Source organism: Cherax quadricarinatus, chromosome 60, assembly GCF_038502225.1.
Source record: "Cherax quadricarinatus isolate ZL_2023a chromosome 60, ASM3850222v1, whole genome shotgun sequence".
Taxonomy (NCBI): Eukaryota; Metazoa; Arthropoda; class Malacostraca; order Decapoda; family Parastacidae; genus Cherax; species Cherax quadricarinatus.
The window spans coordinates 14656804-14673799 of record NC_091351.1 but is presented as its reverse complement, the minus strand read 5'-3'; the positions used below and the strand labels follow the sequence as shown (position 1 = coordinate 14673799).

At 40.4% G+C, this 16996-nt stretch overlaps 1 protein-coding gene across 1 annotated transcript in view; it reads right to left on the bottom strand.

The window, feature by feature from the left end:
- LOC128694392 (adenylate cyclase type 2-like) overlaps positions 1-16996 on the bottom strand; it is a 164039-nt gene that overhangs the window by 44961 nt on the left and 102082 nt on the right. Inside the window, 3 exon segments of the mRNA XM_070097974.1 lie at positions 6231-6365; positions 6950-7081; positions 15241-15393. Coding sequence (XP_069954075.1) covers positions 6231-6365; positions 6950-7081; positions 15241-15393 — 420 coding nt within the window.

Below are 16996 nucleotides of genomic sequence, written 5' to 3'. Positions count from 1 at the left end.
ACATAGTTATGACTCCCACATAGTTATGACTCCCACATAGTTATGACTCCCACATAGTTATGTCTCCCACATGGTTATGACTCCCACATTGTTATGACTCCTACATAGTTATGACTCCCACATAGTTATGACTCCCACAGAGTTATGACTCCCACATAGTTATGACTCCCACATAGTTATGACTCCCACATAGTTATGTCTCCCACATGGTTATGACTCCCACATAGTTATGACTCCCACATAGTTATGTCTCCCACATGGTTATGACTCCCACATGGTTATGATTCCCACATAGTTATGGCTCCCACATAGTTATGACTCCCACATAGTTATGACTCCCACATGGTTATGACTGCAACATGGTTATGACTCCCACATAGTTATGACTCCCACATAGTTATGACTCCCACATGGTTATGACTGCAACATGGTTATGACTCCCACATAGTTATGACTCCCACATAGTTATGACTCCCACATGGTTATAACTCCCACATGGTTATTAAGTCATAATAATCTATCAACTTTTACATTATTCTATTTGTATATATTTATTAGTTATTTCAAATATCTGTTATTTATCTATATGTTTAGTTATTTTTGTTATTAGTTTTTAAAGTGTTATTATCTATCTTAAATGAAATTCTCAAAGTACATGTAATTGAGGGAAATTACTTCAGGCGACTGAAGTTTAAGACGGCTCAGGAGCCGGATCTTAACTGGCGCAAACTAAAATGGATATATAGGTAGGTAATTTCGCACAAACACACGCACACACACTCACATTAACATACACATACAAACATTTTCACACTCACATACACACACAAGAGCTGTGACTAAATGGGCGTAAGGGACTACATAGTAGGTACAATTCGGTCTGGCAGACACAAGCTAGTCATTGCAGTGATGTATACAACCCACCACAGAACTGCAGGAGGCCAAGAGAAGAATATGAATAGAGCAACGGAGCAATGGTGGACACACTAGCTGAGGTTGCCAGAAAAGCTGACATGGGTAAAGCAAAGTTACTAGTTGTGGGTGATTTCAATCACACGGAGACTGACTGGGAAAACCTGGAGCCACATAGGAGTCCCGAAACCTGGAGAGCCAAGATGATGGGTGTGGAACTGGAAAACCTCATGAATCAACATGTCAGGGACACTACCAAAGAGAGAAGGGAGGATGAGCCAGCAAGACTGGTCCTTGTATTCACCTTGGGTAGCTCGGACATCGAGGACATCACATATGAAAGGCCCCTAGGAGCTAGTGATCACGTGGTTGTGAGCTTTGAATACATAGTAAAGTTACAAGTGGAGAGGGAACCGGAGCTGGATGGGAAAAGCCAGACTACAAAGAGGGGGGGGGACTACACAGGCATGAGGAACTTTCTGCAGGATGTTCAGTGGGAGAGAGAATTGGTAGGAAAATCAGTAAACGAAATGATGGAGTACATGACAACAAAATGCAAGGAATCAAGGAAGAGGTTTGTTCCCAAGGGCAACAGAAATAATGGGAAGACCAGAACGAGCCCTTGGTTTACCCAAAGGTGTAGGGAGGCAAAACTAAGTGCGCCAGAGAATGGTAAAAGTACAGAAGACAAAGGATCCATGAAAATAAAAAGATTAGTCGAAGAGCCAGAAACAAGTATGCACAGATAAAGAGGGAGGCCCAGTGGCAGTACGAAAGCGACATTGTATCACAAGAAACGACCAAGAAGTATGTCAGGAGCTCAACGTGAGATTTAAGGAAGTATTTACAGTGGAGACAGAAAGGACTCCAGGAAGTCAGAATAGGGAGGTACACCAACAAGTGTTGGATGAAATACACACAAACGAGGAGGAGGTGAAGAAGCTGCTAAGTGACCTTGATACCTCAAAGGCGGTGGCACCGGACATCTTTCCGTGGGTCCTTAGAGAGGCAGCAGAGACGCTGTGTGTGCCACTAACAACAATTTTCAACACATGCATTAAAACTGGGCAACTATCTGAGGTATAGAAGATGGCAAATGTAGTCCCCATTTTTAAGAAAGGAGACAGACACGTACACCAGACACGTATACCAAAAGGAGCAGTGCTGTTTTTGGTATACGTGAATGACACGACGGAAGGGATAGACTCAGAAGTATCCCTGTTTACAGATGATGTGAAGTAAATGAGGAGAATTACATAGGTTGAAGATCAGGCAGGACGACAAAGACATGGACAGACTGCAAGCCTGGTCCAGCAACTGGCTCCTTTAGTTTAACCCTGCCAAATGCAGTCATGAACATCGGTGAAGGGCAGAGAAGATCACAGGCAAATTACAGTCTAGGTGGCCAAAGACTGCAAACCTCACTCAAGGCAAAGGATCTTGGGGTGAGTACACTACCGAGCACATCTCCTGGGGAGCACATCATCCAGATAACTGTTGCAGCATATAGGCGCCTGGCAAACCTGAGAATAGCGTTCCGATACCTCAGTAAGGAATCGTTCAAGATTCTGTACACTGTGTACGTCAGGCACATACTGGAGTATGCAGAACCAGTTTGGAACCCACACCTAGTCAAGCATATCAAGAAATTAGAGAAAATGCAAAGGTTTGCAACAAGACTAGCTCCAGAGCTAAGGGGAATGTCCTACAAAGAAAGGTTAAGGGAAATCGGCCTGACGACACCGGAGGACAGGAGGGTTAGGGGAGACATGATAACGACATACAAAATACTGCGAAGAATTGACAAGGTGGACAGAGACAGGTTGTTCAAGAGATGGGACACAGAAACAAGGGTCCCAGTTGGAAGTTGAGGACTCAGTTGTGTCAAAGAAATGTTAGGAAGTATTTCTTTAGTCATACAGTTGTCAGGAAGTGGAATAGTCTGGCAAGTGACGAAGTGGAGGCAGGAACTATACATTGTTTTAAAACGAGGTATGACAAAACTCATGGAGCAGGGAGAGGACCCAGTAGCGATCAGTGAAGAGGCGGGGCCAGGAGCTGTCTCAAACCCTGCAACCACAATTAGGCGAGGAAATGAAAAAGGAGAGCAGAATAACCCAGGATCAAATGGAAGGACAAGCGCACCCCCCAGAAACACCTGCAGAAGGACTCCAGCCACGACACCCCCAAGGCAACTGAACAATCCAAACCAACCATCACACACCGATCCCTCTGTTTCCACCCCCCGCACCACAGTTACAGTATTAGAACAGAAGTTGAAGGTTTGGTACACAAATGCAGATGGATTAACGAATAAACATGAGGAATGGCAAGAAAGAATCAATGAGAAGTCCCCAGACATCATAGCAGTTACAGAAACAAAACTCATGGAGACAATAACAGATGCGATCTTCCCACCAGGATACCAGATCATGAGGAAAGATAGAAGGGGCAGGGGGGGAGGTGGGGTTGCTCTGCTCGTAAAAAACAGATGGAAATTCGAGAAAATGGAAGGAATAGATGAGACGGGAGAAAGAGACTACATAGCAGGTACACTTCAGTCTGGGGAACTCAAAGTGGTCATTGCAGTGATGTATAATCCACCACAGAACTGCAGGAGGCCAAGAGAGGAATATGAAGAGAGCAACAGAGCAATGGTGGACACACTTGCTGAGGTGGCAAGAAGAGCTCACTCCAGCAGAGCAAAGTTGCTGGTTATGGGGGATTTCAACCACAGGGAGATTGACTGGGAAAACCTGGAGCCACATGGGGGTCCCGAAACATGGAGAGCCAGGATGTTGGACGTGGTGCTGGAAAACCTCATGCACCAACATGTTAAGGACACTACCAGAGTGAGAGGGGAGGATGAACCAGCAAGATTGGACCTTGTGTTCACCCTGGGCAGCTCAGACATTGAGGACATCAAGTATGAGAGTCCCCTAGGAGCTAGCGACCACGTGGTTCTGTGCTTTGAATACATAGTAGAGTTGCAAGTGGAGAGAATAACAGGAGTAGAATGGGAAAAGCCTGACTATAAAAGAGGGGACTACATAGGGTTGAAGAACTTCCTGCGGGAGGTCCAGTGGGACAGAGAACTGGCAGGAAAGCCAGTAAATGAAATGATGGAATATGTAGCAACAAAATGCAAGGAGGCAGTGGAAAGGTTCATTCCCAAGGGCAACAGTAACAACGGGAAGACCAGAACGAGCTCCTGGTTTACCCGACGGTGTAAGGAGGCAAAAACAAAGTGCAATAGAGAATGGAAAAAGTACAGAAGGCAGAGAACACACGAAAATAGGGAGATCAGTCGCAGAGCCAGGAATGAGTACGCACAGGTAAGGAGGGAGGCCCAGCGACAGTATGAAAATGACATAGCATCGAGAATCAAGACTGACCCGAAACTGTTGTACAGCCACATCAGGAGGAAGACAACAGTCAAAGACCAGGTGATTAGATTAAGGACAGAAGGTGGAGAACTCACAAGAAATGATCAGGAGGAATGTGAGGAGCTGAACAGGAGATTTAAGGAAGTTTTTACAGTAGAGACAGGAAGGGCTGTGGGAAGACAGCACAGAAGGGAACATCAAGAGGGAATATACCAACAAGTGTTGGATGACATACGAACAACTGAGGAGGAGGTGAAGAAGCTCTTAAGCGACCTTGACACCTCAAAGGCGATGGGACCGGACAACATCTCCCCATGGGTCCTTAGAGAAGGAGCAGAGATGCTGTGTGTGCCTCTAACCACAATCTTCAACACATCCCTTGAAACTGGGCAACTACCTGAGAAATGGAAGACAGCTAATGTAGTCCCCATATTTAAGAAAGGAAACAGAAACGAGGCACTAAACTACAGACTTGTGTCTCTGACATGTATTGTGTGCAAAGTCATGGAGAAGATTATCAGGAGGAGAGTGGTCGAACACTTGGAAAAGAACAAGATTATAAATGAAAACCAGCATGGATTCATGGAAGGCAAATCTTGTATCACAAACCTCCTGGAGTTTTATGACAAGGTAACAGAAGTAAGACACGAGAGAGAGGGGTGGGTAGATTGCGTTTTCCTAGACTGCAGGAAGGCCTTTGACACAGTTCCCCACAAGAGATTAGTGCAGAAGCTGGAGGATCAGGCACACGTAAAAGGAAGGGCACTGCAATGGATAAGGGAATACCTGACAGGGAGGCAGCAACGAGTCATGGTACGTGAAGAGGTATCACAGTGGGCGCCTGTTACGAGCGGGGTCCCACAGGGGTCAGTTCTAGGACCAGTGCTATTTTTGATATATATGAACGACATGATGGAAGGAATAGACTCTGAAGTGTCCCTGTTCGCAGATGAGGTGAAGTTGATGAGTAGAATTAAATCGGACGAGGATGAGGCAGGACTGCAAAGAGACCTGGAGAGGCTGGACATGTGGTCCAGTAACTGGCTTCTCGAATTCAATCCAGCCAAATGCAAAGTCATGAAGATTGGGGAGGGGCAAAGAAGACCGCAGACAGAGTATAGGCTAGGTGGACAAAGACTACAGACCTCACTCAGGGAGAAAGACCTTGGGGTGACCATAACACCGAGCACATCACCGGAGGCACACATCAACCAAATAACCGCTGCAGCATACGGGCGCCTGGCAAACCTGAGAATAGCGTTCCGATACCTTAATAAGGAATCGTTCAAGACACTGTACACTGTGTATGTTAGGCCCATACTGGAGTATGCAGCACCAGTCTGGAACCCACACCTGGTCAAGCACGTCAAGAAGTTAGAGAAAGTACAAAGGTTTGCAACAAGGTTAGTCCCAGAGCTCAAGGGAATGTCGTACGAGGAAAGGTTAAGGGAAATCGGACTGACGACACTGGAGGACAGAAGGGTCAGGGGAGACATGATAACGACATACAAGATACTGCGGGGAATAGACAAGGTGGACATAGATAGGATGTTCCAGAGAGGGGACACAGGGACAAGGGGTCACAACTGGAAGCTGAAGACTCAGACGAATCACAGGGATGTTAGGAAGTATTTCTTCAGTCATAGAGTTGTCAGCAAGTGGAATAGCCTAGCAAGTGAAGTAGTGGAGGCAGGAACCATACATAGTTTTAAGAAGAGGTATGACAAAGCTCACGAAGCAGAGAGAGAGAGGATCCAGTAGCGATCAGTGAAGAGGCGGGACCAGGAGCTGAGTCTCGACCCCTGCAACCACAATAAGGTGAGTACAATTAGGTGAGTACACACACACACACACACACACACACACACACACACACACACACACACACATTATTATATATTTTCTGACGTATACAAATCAGCCGAGTCTTACCTGTCTGTCGGTCATATGTAGAGCCAGGAAGATAGTGCAGATAAAGAGCACGTGACACATTTCCTCGCCCAGTCCCACACTGGAAACCGTCAGCGGTGGACACACATCGCTCAGGTGCGCGTGGCTGTACACTTCCTAATTATATAGCATTTTTGACGAATTATTCACAGTTCACTATGGGGAGCCCAAAAAAGCAACAGAAAAGAGACAAAATATCGATATCATTTAATAATAAACAAGTGAATTGTTTGAAAACGGAACATTGCATCGAAAAATTGGGCAGAGGAGGAGTGGAAAGAATCAGATGTAGGTCAGGGAGGTGTAGGAGACGTGAGATGAAAGATGTACGATGATACACACACAAGCTTACGACGACGTTTCGGTCCTACTTGGACCATTTTCAAAGTCACACTAACAGAAAAGAGTGAGTGAGCCAGTATGTATAGGGGAGAGGGACATGGATGGGAACAACAGAGGAAGAATAGAGAGTAGTGGTAAAGCTGGTAGTGTGTGTAACACAGGATGGTTTGGGTTGCACAATAAACTAGCCGCTTCTGCGGCAAAATCTAAATCTATAATGCTTGACACTCTAACATCCCCGAGAGTAATGACGCGACTGTGTCATTTGCTACACTTTACTAGTAGCAATAATTATTATTATTGTAGTTATAACTATCCCTAAACTACTAGTAGCAATAAATGACTGAAAAATAACCCACCTCAGCGGCGGTGAGGACTATGCCAGCGTAGGCAGCCACAGCGATGACGTACACTGCAAACTTTATAAGGAAGTGTATCCTGAAGAAGCTCCAAGTAACCAGCAACACCAGTGTGTAACTGTACGTGAAGTTCTGTGCAACACATGCAACAACAAAGGAAAATTATTTCTTAAACACGATGAAACAAACTATATACTTATTGCATCAAGAGTAAAGAATATAGAGGCAGTGTCTGTGACTGGAACAAATTACATATAACACGCACTTAAGAGTAACTTCTGACGACGTTTCGGTCATACTTGGATCAATAAAACATAGAAACGCGAAGAAAAAGGAGCCAAAATATGTACGAGAGGGGGAGCGGAGGATAAGTAGTAATGTAGTAGTAGTATTAGCGGTAGTTAGTAGTGGCAATAGTAGTAATATCGGTAGAGGTGCAATAGTAACAGAGGTGGCGATAAGAAGGGAGTATAGGTAGTGAATAAAGGGAACAGAGTGGAGTGTTAGAGAGATATAGTAGTAGGTGTGGTAATAGTAACAGTGGGGGTAGTCAATGGAACAAGAGAAAGGGAGTGCTGCACGAGAGCTAATGTGCCAAGATGGTAGGACAAAATCCCTGCTGGACAAAACTCCCATAGGAAGATTTAGGAAAGGATATGAAAATATAGGAAAGGTGAAGAGGTAGGGAGAGGAGGAAATAAAGATCAGGTCATGTGTTCTCAAATCTGGATTATTAGACAGTGTAATGATAAAGGAAAGCATCTATAGAGACAAAGCCACGACAAAGATTCATATTAGGAAAGTTATGGATAAGTGATGCTTCAACAAAACAGCGACTGTGAAGGCTAGAAGAAGGAGAGATAGTTTTGGTAGTGGACCAGTCAATAGGATGACTGTGATCTCAATCATGATAGAAAAGAGCATTATTAATGTCGGCAAGCCTAGCAGTTCTTTTGTGTTCTTTAAGTCTGCCAGAAAGAGACTCGTCAGTTACTTCAAAGTATTGTCAGTGACAGGAGGAGAGGTACAAGCAAGATTACGACGAAGAGTATTAGTCCGGCGGTAACAGTTTGATGCCTAAAGAACGGAGAGTATTGTTAAGATTAAGGAGACTGGAAATATAGGGAAGGCAAAGGATAGGAGACTTCACAGGAGAGGAGAGTTTGGGAGAGAAGAAATTCCGTTTAGCATGTGAGTGGCAGTTTATGAAATCATGAGGGTAGCCAAGAACGAACTGCGAAGAGTGGAAATTTCAGTCAAGAAGCTGAGGGTCTCAGATGCGGAGAGCATCCAGAAAGAGAGAAATAAGAGCACTTTTCTTGACAGAGGAAGTATGGAAAGAAAAGAAGTGCATGTACATGCCACTAAGCACTGACTTGCGATAAACGGAAAACAAAACATCGAGGAACGAAATATCGGTCGAAACGTAGTCATAAATTTCAGTCTCATAAATGCGAATTATTTGTGTAATGTGTCAACAGAAAATTAAATATGAGAGGAAACTGATGTACATAAATATCTATCTTCATATAAATTGGATTCATTTATAATTAATAAAATTTGGGAAGAATTTGAGATACATTAGACAAAATTTTTGGGTAGAATATAAGCTGTTTCACGGATCACTGTCTACACTGAGGTGTAGTTTCGTCCTTACATGACTTCCTGTTAACCTTTGATTTTTATAGTTCCTTGATAATGTGAGAATTCACGAAAGCACTTGGAACTTTTCTATTCATTCACAGTGGTTGTTTTGCATATATATATATATATATATATATATATATATATATATATATATATATATATATATATATATATATATATATATATATATATATGTATATATATGTATATATATATATATATATATATATATATATATATATATATATATATATATATATATATATATATATATATATATATATATGCAATAAGATCACAGTAAACATGTGATTTCAGAATATGCAAAACAACCACTCTGAAAGAATAGATAAATTCCAAGCGCTTTCGTGACTACTCACATTATCAAGGAACTATGAAAGTAAAGCATCCAAGGAAGCTATATAAGGGGTCTGGTCGGCACCTCACTATCAGATCCCACAACGCTTTAAACACGTGACGCGCGGCGAGCCTACTTGGAAAGGTCCTTGGCACAACTCACCCCACAAACTATTCTACCCAAGAAATAAGAAATTTTAAAGATTATTTGTCCAGTGTATTATTAAATTCTTCCCAAATTCTATTAATTATAAATGGATCTAATTTATATAAACCAAAGGAAATCTTCATATTATTGTCAAAACTGCTTTTTATGAAACAAGATTCAATTATATTCCTGTCGACCATGGACTTGCTTGATACTACTTTCTCAACTTTTTGAAAATCAATTGGATGGTTAAAATCTCTTACATGAATAAATAGAGCATTGGAATCTTGTCCAGTTCTAATGCTATATTTATGTTGTTTTAATCTTAGTTCGAGATTTTTACCAGTTTGACCGTAATAAACTTTATCGCAAATTTTACAAGGAATCTTATAGACACATCCATCAGCATTTTGGGGGGAATTCTTTATCAAAAGTTTTTTTACTGTATCGAGATTTTTTAATACAACTTTAATATTAAAAGTCTTAAGAAGAGAAGGCATATCAACCAAGTTTTCATGGTAAGGGAGAACCAACATATTTTTATTTGAATAAGGCTGGTTGTCCCTTTTTGGATTGTAAAAAGTATTTCTGGCAACTTTAAAAGATTTATCAATTACATTTCTTGGGTATTTTAAATCATTACCTATTTCATAAATTTTGGAGTTCATAGATGAGGAAATATCCAAAATTTATGAAATAGGTAATGATTTAAAATACCCAAGAAATGTAATTGATAAATCTTTTAAAGTTGCCAGAAATACTTTTTACAATCCAAAAAGGGACAACCAGCTTTATTCAAATAAAAATATGTTGGTTCTCCCTTACCATGAAAACTTGGTTGATATGCCTTCTCTTCTTAAGACTTTTAATATTAAAGTTGTATTCAAAAATCTCGATACAGTAAAAAAACTTTTGATAAAGAATTCCCCCCAAAATGCTGATGGATGTGTCTATAAGATTCCTTGTAAAATTTGCGATAAAGTTTATTACGGTCAAACTGGTAAAAATCTCGAACTAAGATTAAAACAACATAAATATAGCATTAGAACTGGACAAGATTCCAATGCTCTATTTATTCATGTAAGAGATTTTAACCATCCAATTGATTTTCAAAAAGTTGAGAAAGTAGTATCAAGCAAGTCCATGGTCGACAGGAATATAATTGAATCTTGTTTCATAAAAAGCAGTTTTGACAATAATATGAATATTTCCTTTGGTTTATATAAATTAGATCCATTTATAATTAATAGAATTTGGGAAGAATTTAATAATACACTGGACAAATAATCTTTAAAATTTCTTATTTCTTGGGTAGAATAGTTTGTGGGGTGAGTTGTGCCAAGGACCTTTCCAAGTTGGCTCGCCGCGCGTCACGTGTTTAAACCGTTGTGGGATCTGATAGTGAGGTGCCGACCAGACCCCTTATATAGCTTCCTTGGATGCTTTACTTTCATAGTTCCTTGATAATGTGAGTAGTCACGAAAGCGCTTGGAATTTCTCTATTCTTTCAGAGTGGTTGTTTTGCATATATATATATATATATATATATATATATATATATATATACATATATATATATATATATATATATATATATATTATCACACTGGCCGATTCCCACCAAGGCAGGGTGGCCAGAAAAAGAAAAACTTTCACCATCATTCACTCCATCACTGTCTTGCCAGAAGGATGCTTTACACTACAGTTTTTAAACTGCAACATTAACACCCCTCCTTCAGAGTGCAGGCACTGTACTTCCCATCTCCAGGACTCAAGTCCGGCCTGCCGGTTTCCATGAATCCCTTCATAAATGTTACTTTGCTCACACTCCAACAGCACGTCAAGTATTAAAAACCATTTGTCTCCATTCACTCCAATCAAACACGCTCACGCATACCTGCTGGAAGTCCAAGTCCCTCGCACACAAAACCTCCTTTACCCCCTCCCTCCAACCTTTCCTAGGCCGACCCCTACCCCGCCTTCCTTCCACTACAGACTGATACACTCTTGAAGTCACTCTGTTTCGCTCCATTCTCTCTACATGTCCGAACCTCCTCAACAACCCTTCCTCAGCCCTCTGGACAACAGTTTTGGTAATCCTGCACCTCCTCCTAACTTCCAAACTACGAATTCTCTGCATTATATTCACACCACACATTGCCCTCAGACATGACATCTCCACTGCCTCCAGCCTTCTCCTCACTGCAACATTCATCACCCATGCTTCACACCCATATAAGAGCGTTTGTAAAATTATACTCTCATACATTCCCCTCTTTGCCTCCAAGGACAAAGTTCTTTGTCTCCACAGACTCCTAAGTGCACCACTCACCCTTTTCCCCTCATCAATTCTATGATTCACCTCATCTTTCATAGATCCATCCGCTGACACGTCCACTCCCAAATATCTGAATACATTCACCTCCTCCATACCCTCTCCCTCCAATCTGATATCCAATCTTTCAACACCTAATCTTTTTGTTATCCTCATAACCTTACTCTTTCCTGTATTCACTTTTAATTTTCTTCTTTTGCATACCCTACCAAATTCATCCACCAATCTCTGCAACTTTTCTTCAGAATCCCCAAAGAGCACAGTGTCATCAGCAAAGAGCAACTGTGACAACTCCCACTTTATGTGTGATTCTTTATCTTTTAACTCCACGCCTCTTGCCAAGACCCTCGCATTTACTTCTCTTACAACCCCATCTATAAATATATTAAACAACCACGGTGACATCACACATCCTTGTCTAAGGCCTACTTTTACTGGGAAATAATTTCCCTCTTTCCTACATACTCTAACTTGAGCATCACTATCCTCGTAAAAACTCTTCACTGCTTTCAGTAACCTACCTCCTACACCATACACCTGCAACATCTGCCACATTGCCCCCCTATCCACCCTGTCATACGCTTTTTCCAAATCCATAAATGCCACAAAGACCTCTTTAGCCTTATCTAAATACTGTTCACTTATGTGTTTCACTGTAAACACCTGGTCCACACACCCCCTACCTTTCCTAAAGCCTCCATGTTCATCTGCTATCCCATTCTCCGTCTTACTCTTAATTCTTTCAATAATAACTCTACCATATACTTTACCAGGTACACTCAACAAACTTATCCCCCTATATTTTTTGCACTCTCTTTTGTCCCCTTTGCCTTTATACAAAGGAACTATGCATGCTCTCTGCCAATCCCTAGGTACCTTACCCTCTTCCATACATTTATTAAATAATTGCACCAACCACTCCAAAACTATATCCCCACATGCTTTTAACATTTCTATCTTTATCCCATCAATCCCGGCTGCCTTACCCCTTTTCATTTTACCTACTGCCTCACGAACTTCTCCCACACTCACAACTGGCTCTTCCTCACTCCTACAAGATGTTATTCCTCCTTGCCCTATACACGAAATCACAGCTTCCCTATCTTCATCAACATTTAACAATTCCTCAAAATATTCCCTCCATCTTCCCAATACCTCTAACTCTCCATTTAATAACTCTCCTCTCCTATTTTTAACTGACAAATCCATTTGTTTTCTAGGCTTCCTTAACTTGTTAATCTCACTCCAAAACTTTTTCTTATTTTCAACAAAATTTGTTGATAACATCTCACCTACTCTCTCATTTGCTCTCTTTTTACATTGCTTCACCACTCTCTTAACCTCTCTCTTTTTCTCCATATACTCTTCCCTCCTTGCATCACTTCTACTCTGTAAAAACTTCTTATATGCTAACTTTTTCTCCCTTACATCATTTTTCTCTTTACATCATCATTCCACCAATCGCTCCTCTTCCCTCCTGCACCCACCTTCCTGTAACCACAAACTTCTGCTGAACACTCTAACACTACATTTTTAAACCTACCCCATACCTCTTCGACCCCATTGTCTATGCTTTCATTAGCCCATCTATCCTCCAATAGCTGTTTATATCTTACCCTAACTGCCTCCTCTTTTAGTTTATAAACCTTCACCTCTCTCTTCCCTGATGCTTCCATTCTCCTTGTATCCCATCTACCTTTTACTCTCAGTGTAGCTACAACTAAAAAGTGATCTGATATATCTGCGGCCCCTCTATAAACATGTACATCCTGAAGTCTTCTCAACAGTCTTTTATCTACCAATACATAATCCAACAAACTACTGTCATTTCGCCCTACATCATATCTTGTATACTTATTTATCCTCTTTTTCTTAAAATATGTATTACCTATAACTAAACCCCTTTCTATACAAAGTTCAATCAAAGGGCTCCCATTATCATTTACACCTGGCACCCCAAACTTACCTACCACACCCTCTCTAAAAGTTTCTCCTACTTTAGCATTCAGGTCCCCTACCACAATTACTCTCTCACTTGGTTCAAAGGCTCCTATACATTGACTTAACATCTCCCAAAATCTCTCTCTCTCCTCTACATTCCTCTCTTCTCCAGCTGAATACACGCTTATTATGACCCACTTTTCGCATCCAACCTTTACTTTAATTCACATAATTCTTGAATTTACACATTCATGTTCGCTTTTCTCCTTCCATAACTGATCCTTCAACATTACTGCTACCCCTTCCTTTGCTCTAACTCTCTCAGATACTCCAGATTTAATCCCATTTATTTCCCCCCACCGAAACTCCCCTACCCCCTTCAGCTTTGTTTCGCTTAGAGCCAGGACATCCAACTTCTTTTCATTCATAACATCAGCAATCATCTGTTTCTTGTCATCCGCACTACATCCACGCACATTCAAGCATCCCAGTTTTATAAAGTTTTTCTTCTTCTCTTTTTTAGTAAATGTCTACAGGAGAAGGGGTTACTAGCCCATTGCTCCCGGCATTTTAGTCGCCTCATACGACACGCATGGCTTACGGAGGAAAGATTCTTTTCCACTTCCCCATGGACAATAGAAGAAATAAAGAAGAACAAGAGCTATTTAGAAAAAGGAGAAAAACCTAGATGTATGTATATATATATATATATATATATATATATATATATATATATATATATATATATATATATATATATATTATAGGTAGTAGGTTGGTAGACAGCAACCGCCCTGGGAGGTACTACCGTCCTGCCAAGTGAGTGTAAAACGAAAGCCTGTAATTGTTTTACATGATGGTAGGATTGCTGGTGTCCTTTTTTCTGTCTCATGAACATGCAAGATTTCAGGTACGTCTTGCTACTTCTACTTACACTTAGGTCACACTACACATACATGTACAAGCACATATATACACACCCCTCTGGGTTTTCTTCTATTTTCTTTCTAGTTCTTATTCTTGTTTATTTCCTCTTATCTCCATGGGGAAGTGGAACAGAATTCTTCCTCCGTAAGCCATGCGTGTTGTAAGAGGCAACTAAAATGCCGGGAGCAAGGGGCTAGTAACCTCTTCTCCTGTATATATTACTAAATGTAAAAGGAGAAACTTTCGTTTTTCCTTTTGGGCCACCCCGCCTCGGTGGGATACGGCCGGTGTGTTGAAAGAAAGAAAGAATATATATATATATATATATATATATATATATATATATATATATATATATATATATGCATGTGCGTGTCTGTGAAGTGTGACCAAAGTGTAAGTAGGAGTAGCAAGATATCCCTGTTATCTAGCGTGTTTATGAGACAGAAAAAGAAACCAGCAATCCTACCATCATGCAAAACAGTTACAGGTTTCTGTTTCACAGTCATCTGGCAGGACGGTAGTACTTCCCTGGGTGGTTGCTGTCTACCAACCTACTACCTAATATATATATATATACACACACACACACACACACATATATATATATATATATATATATATATATATATATATATATATATATATATATATATATATGTGTATATATATATATATATATATATATATATATATATATATATATATATATATATATATATATATATATATATATATATATATAAAGTATGTATCTTTCAGTATAAATACATCCAGATGTGTATCTCTCAATATATGTAAAACGAGCTTTCTTGAATAATTATTTTAGGTACTAAAATCTTATATGATGTTACTATACAGGTGAAATACAGCCTTAGTAACTCATTTACAGTCAACATTAAGTCTTACATAACAGTTTCCATGGAAGTGACTTACCCAAGGATCACAGCAGAGAAGTGGAATGTTATCTTTGCTTCCAGTCGTGAAGGTGAAGTTGTTGGGAAGATCCAAGTACATGTTGACAGTGGGTGTCAGTGTACGCTTAGAGGTGGGTAAGACAGCCTCATCCAACAAAGTCTTACACTCTTGCTGCGTTAAATTTACAAAACAGAAAACTTTGTCATTTATTAATATGGTAAAGCGATGTGTAAAGAATCTAATTCACAATACAATGGCTGGAAAATATAAAAATATATAGCCACAAATTATACCTGGGTACGAGTCGAGTTTTCGGTCCGTCCTGGGCCGATAACAAGGCAAAAGGCTCTTGATCCAAGGAATTGGGGCTACCCTCCTCTTTTGTAGATCAAACCTGATAACCCACCATCTCACAAGTGCTGTAAAACGACGACAATAAACCCGTAAAGGATATAAAGCGCCTGGGGAGGATGATTTTTATTGGGATAACGTTTCGCACTGTGTAGAGCTGTATCAAGTCCACACTTGATAAAACCGTACACGGAGCACAGCGATGTTTCACAAGAAAGCTTCTTCTACACGAACTGTGTCTTGTCATAACTGTGAGCACTACAGCAAAGGAAGTTTGTATCTTATTCCTTGGATTAAGAGCCTTCACCAACATCAAGGCACCTCATGGAATGGTTTATTCCATGTCTTCATGACTGCTTTACTCCCCATGAAGTTAGTTTGGTGGCAACTTCTTTATTAATTCCCAAACATCCTTCTCTACATTTGACAATCTTGGAATTATCACCACAACAATTATCACCTCAACAATTATCACCACAACAATTATCACCACAACAATTATCACCACAACAATTATTGGATGCTCTTTAAATTATCACCACTGAATATATTATATGAGATATTACTCAAGGTATCGTAATGACACGACTGTAAACAAACCACGGAACGGGTGGAGATTGAACTCGCGGTGAGTGAGTCGTTAAACTCCAGACCGACGCGTTAGCCATCTGTGGTCACAGTGGTGCCCATGTTAACCTTCCTATGGTGCATAAATATACCTAGTTGGATGAATTTTATTGCAGACAGCTGATCCAGTGGCTAACGCGTTGGTCTGGAGTTTTACGACTCACTCACCGCGAGTTCAATCCCCGCTCGTACCGTGGATTATGATACATTCTCAGAATGAATCATCAAAATATATATTTTTCAACAGGTCTAATTTCCATTTCACAATTTTTCTTTACATGAAATTTATAAATATTTTTAATCCCATCACTCAAATGTTGCTTTATCTGCTCAATTTATCAAAATCTTCATTTACAATCGTTTTGACTTACTGTTATTCATAGTTTTTGTGAGACTTTATGCATAATCTCATTATTATTCTTTCTGGGTCCCTCTCCCAAGCCATTACTGTCTTATTATCTTCAGTTTCAGGAGTGGAAATAAGAGTGGAGAACGTCATTCAGAGCAAGTTAGAAAAGAACAAAACATGGGTACATAACATAGAGAAAAGGGAAAGGGAGGAAGGAAAAGCTAGAGCAGGTACAAACGAAAATGTAGAAAAAAAAGGAAGAAATACGCCTAGATGAAAGAAAACAAGAGAATTCAGATCAAGTGGCAGAACTTGGGAAACACAAAATCAGTAAATATAGGCAGTCAGAACATTTGCAGATACTATGCAAAAGGTATGTGCCTATATGGCAGAGTTTGCTGGAATAAATACAACAGAAAATGTGCCAACATGTTAAGAAAGGGAAAA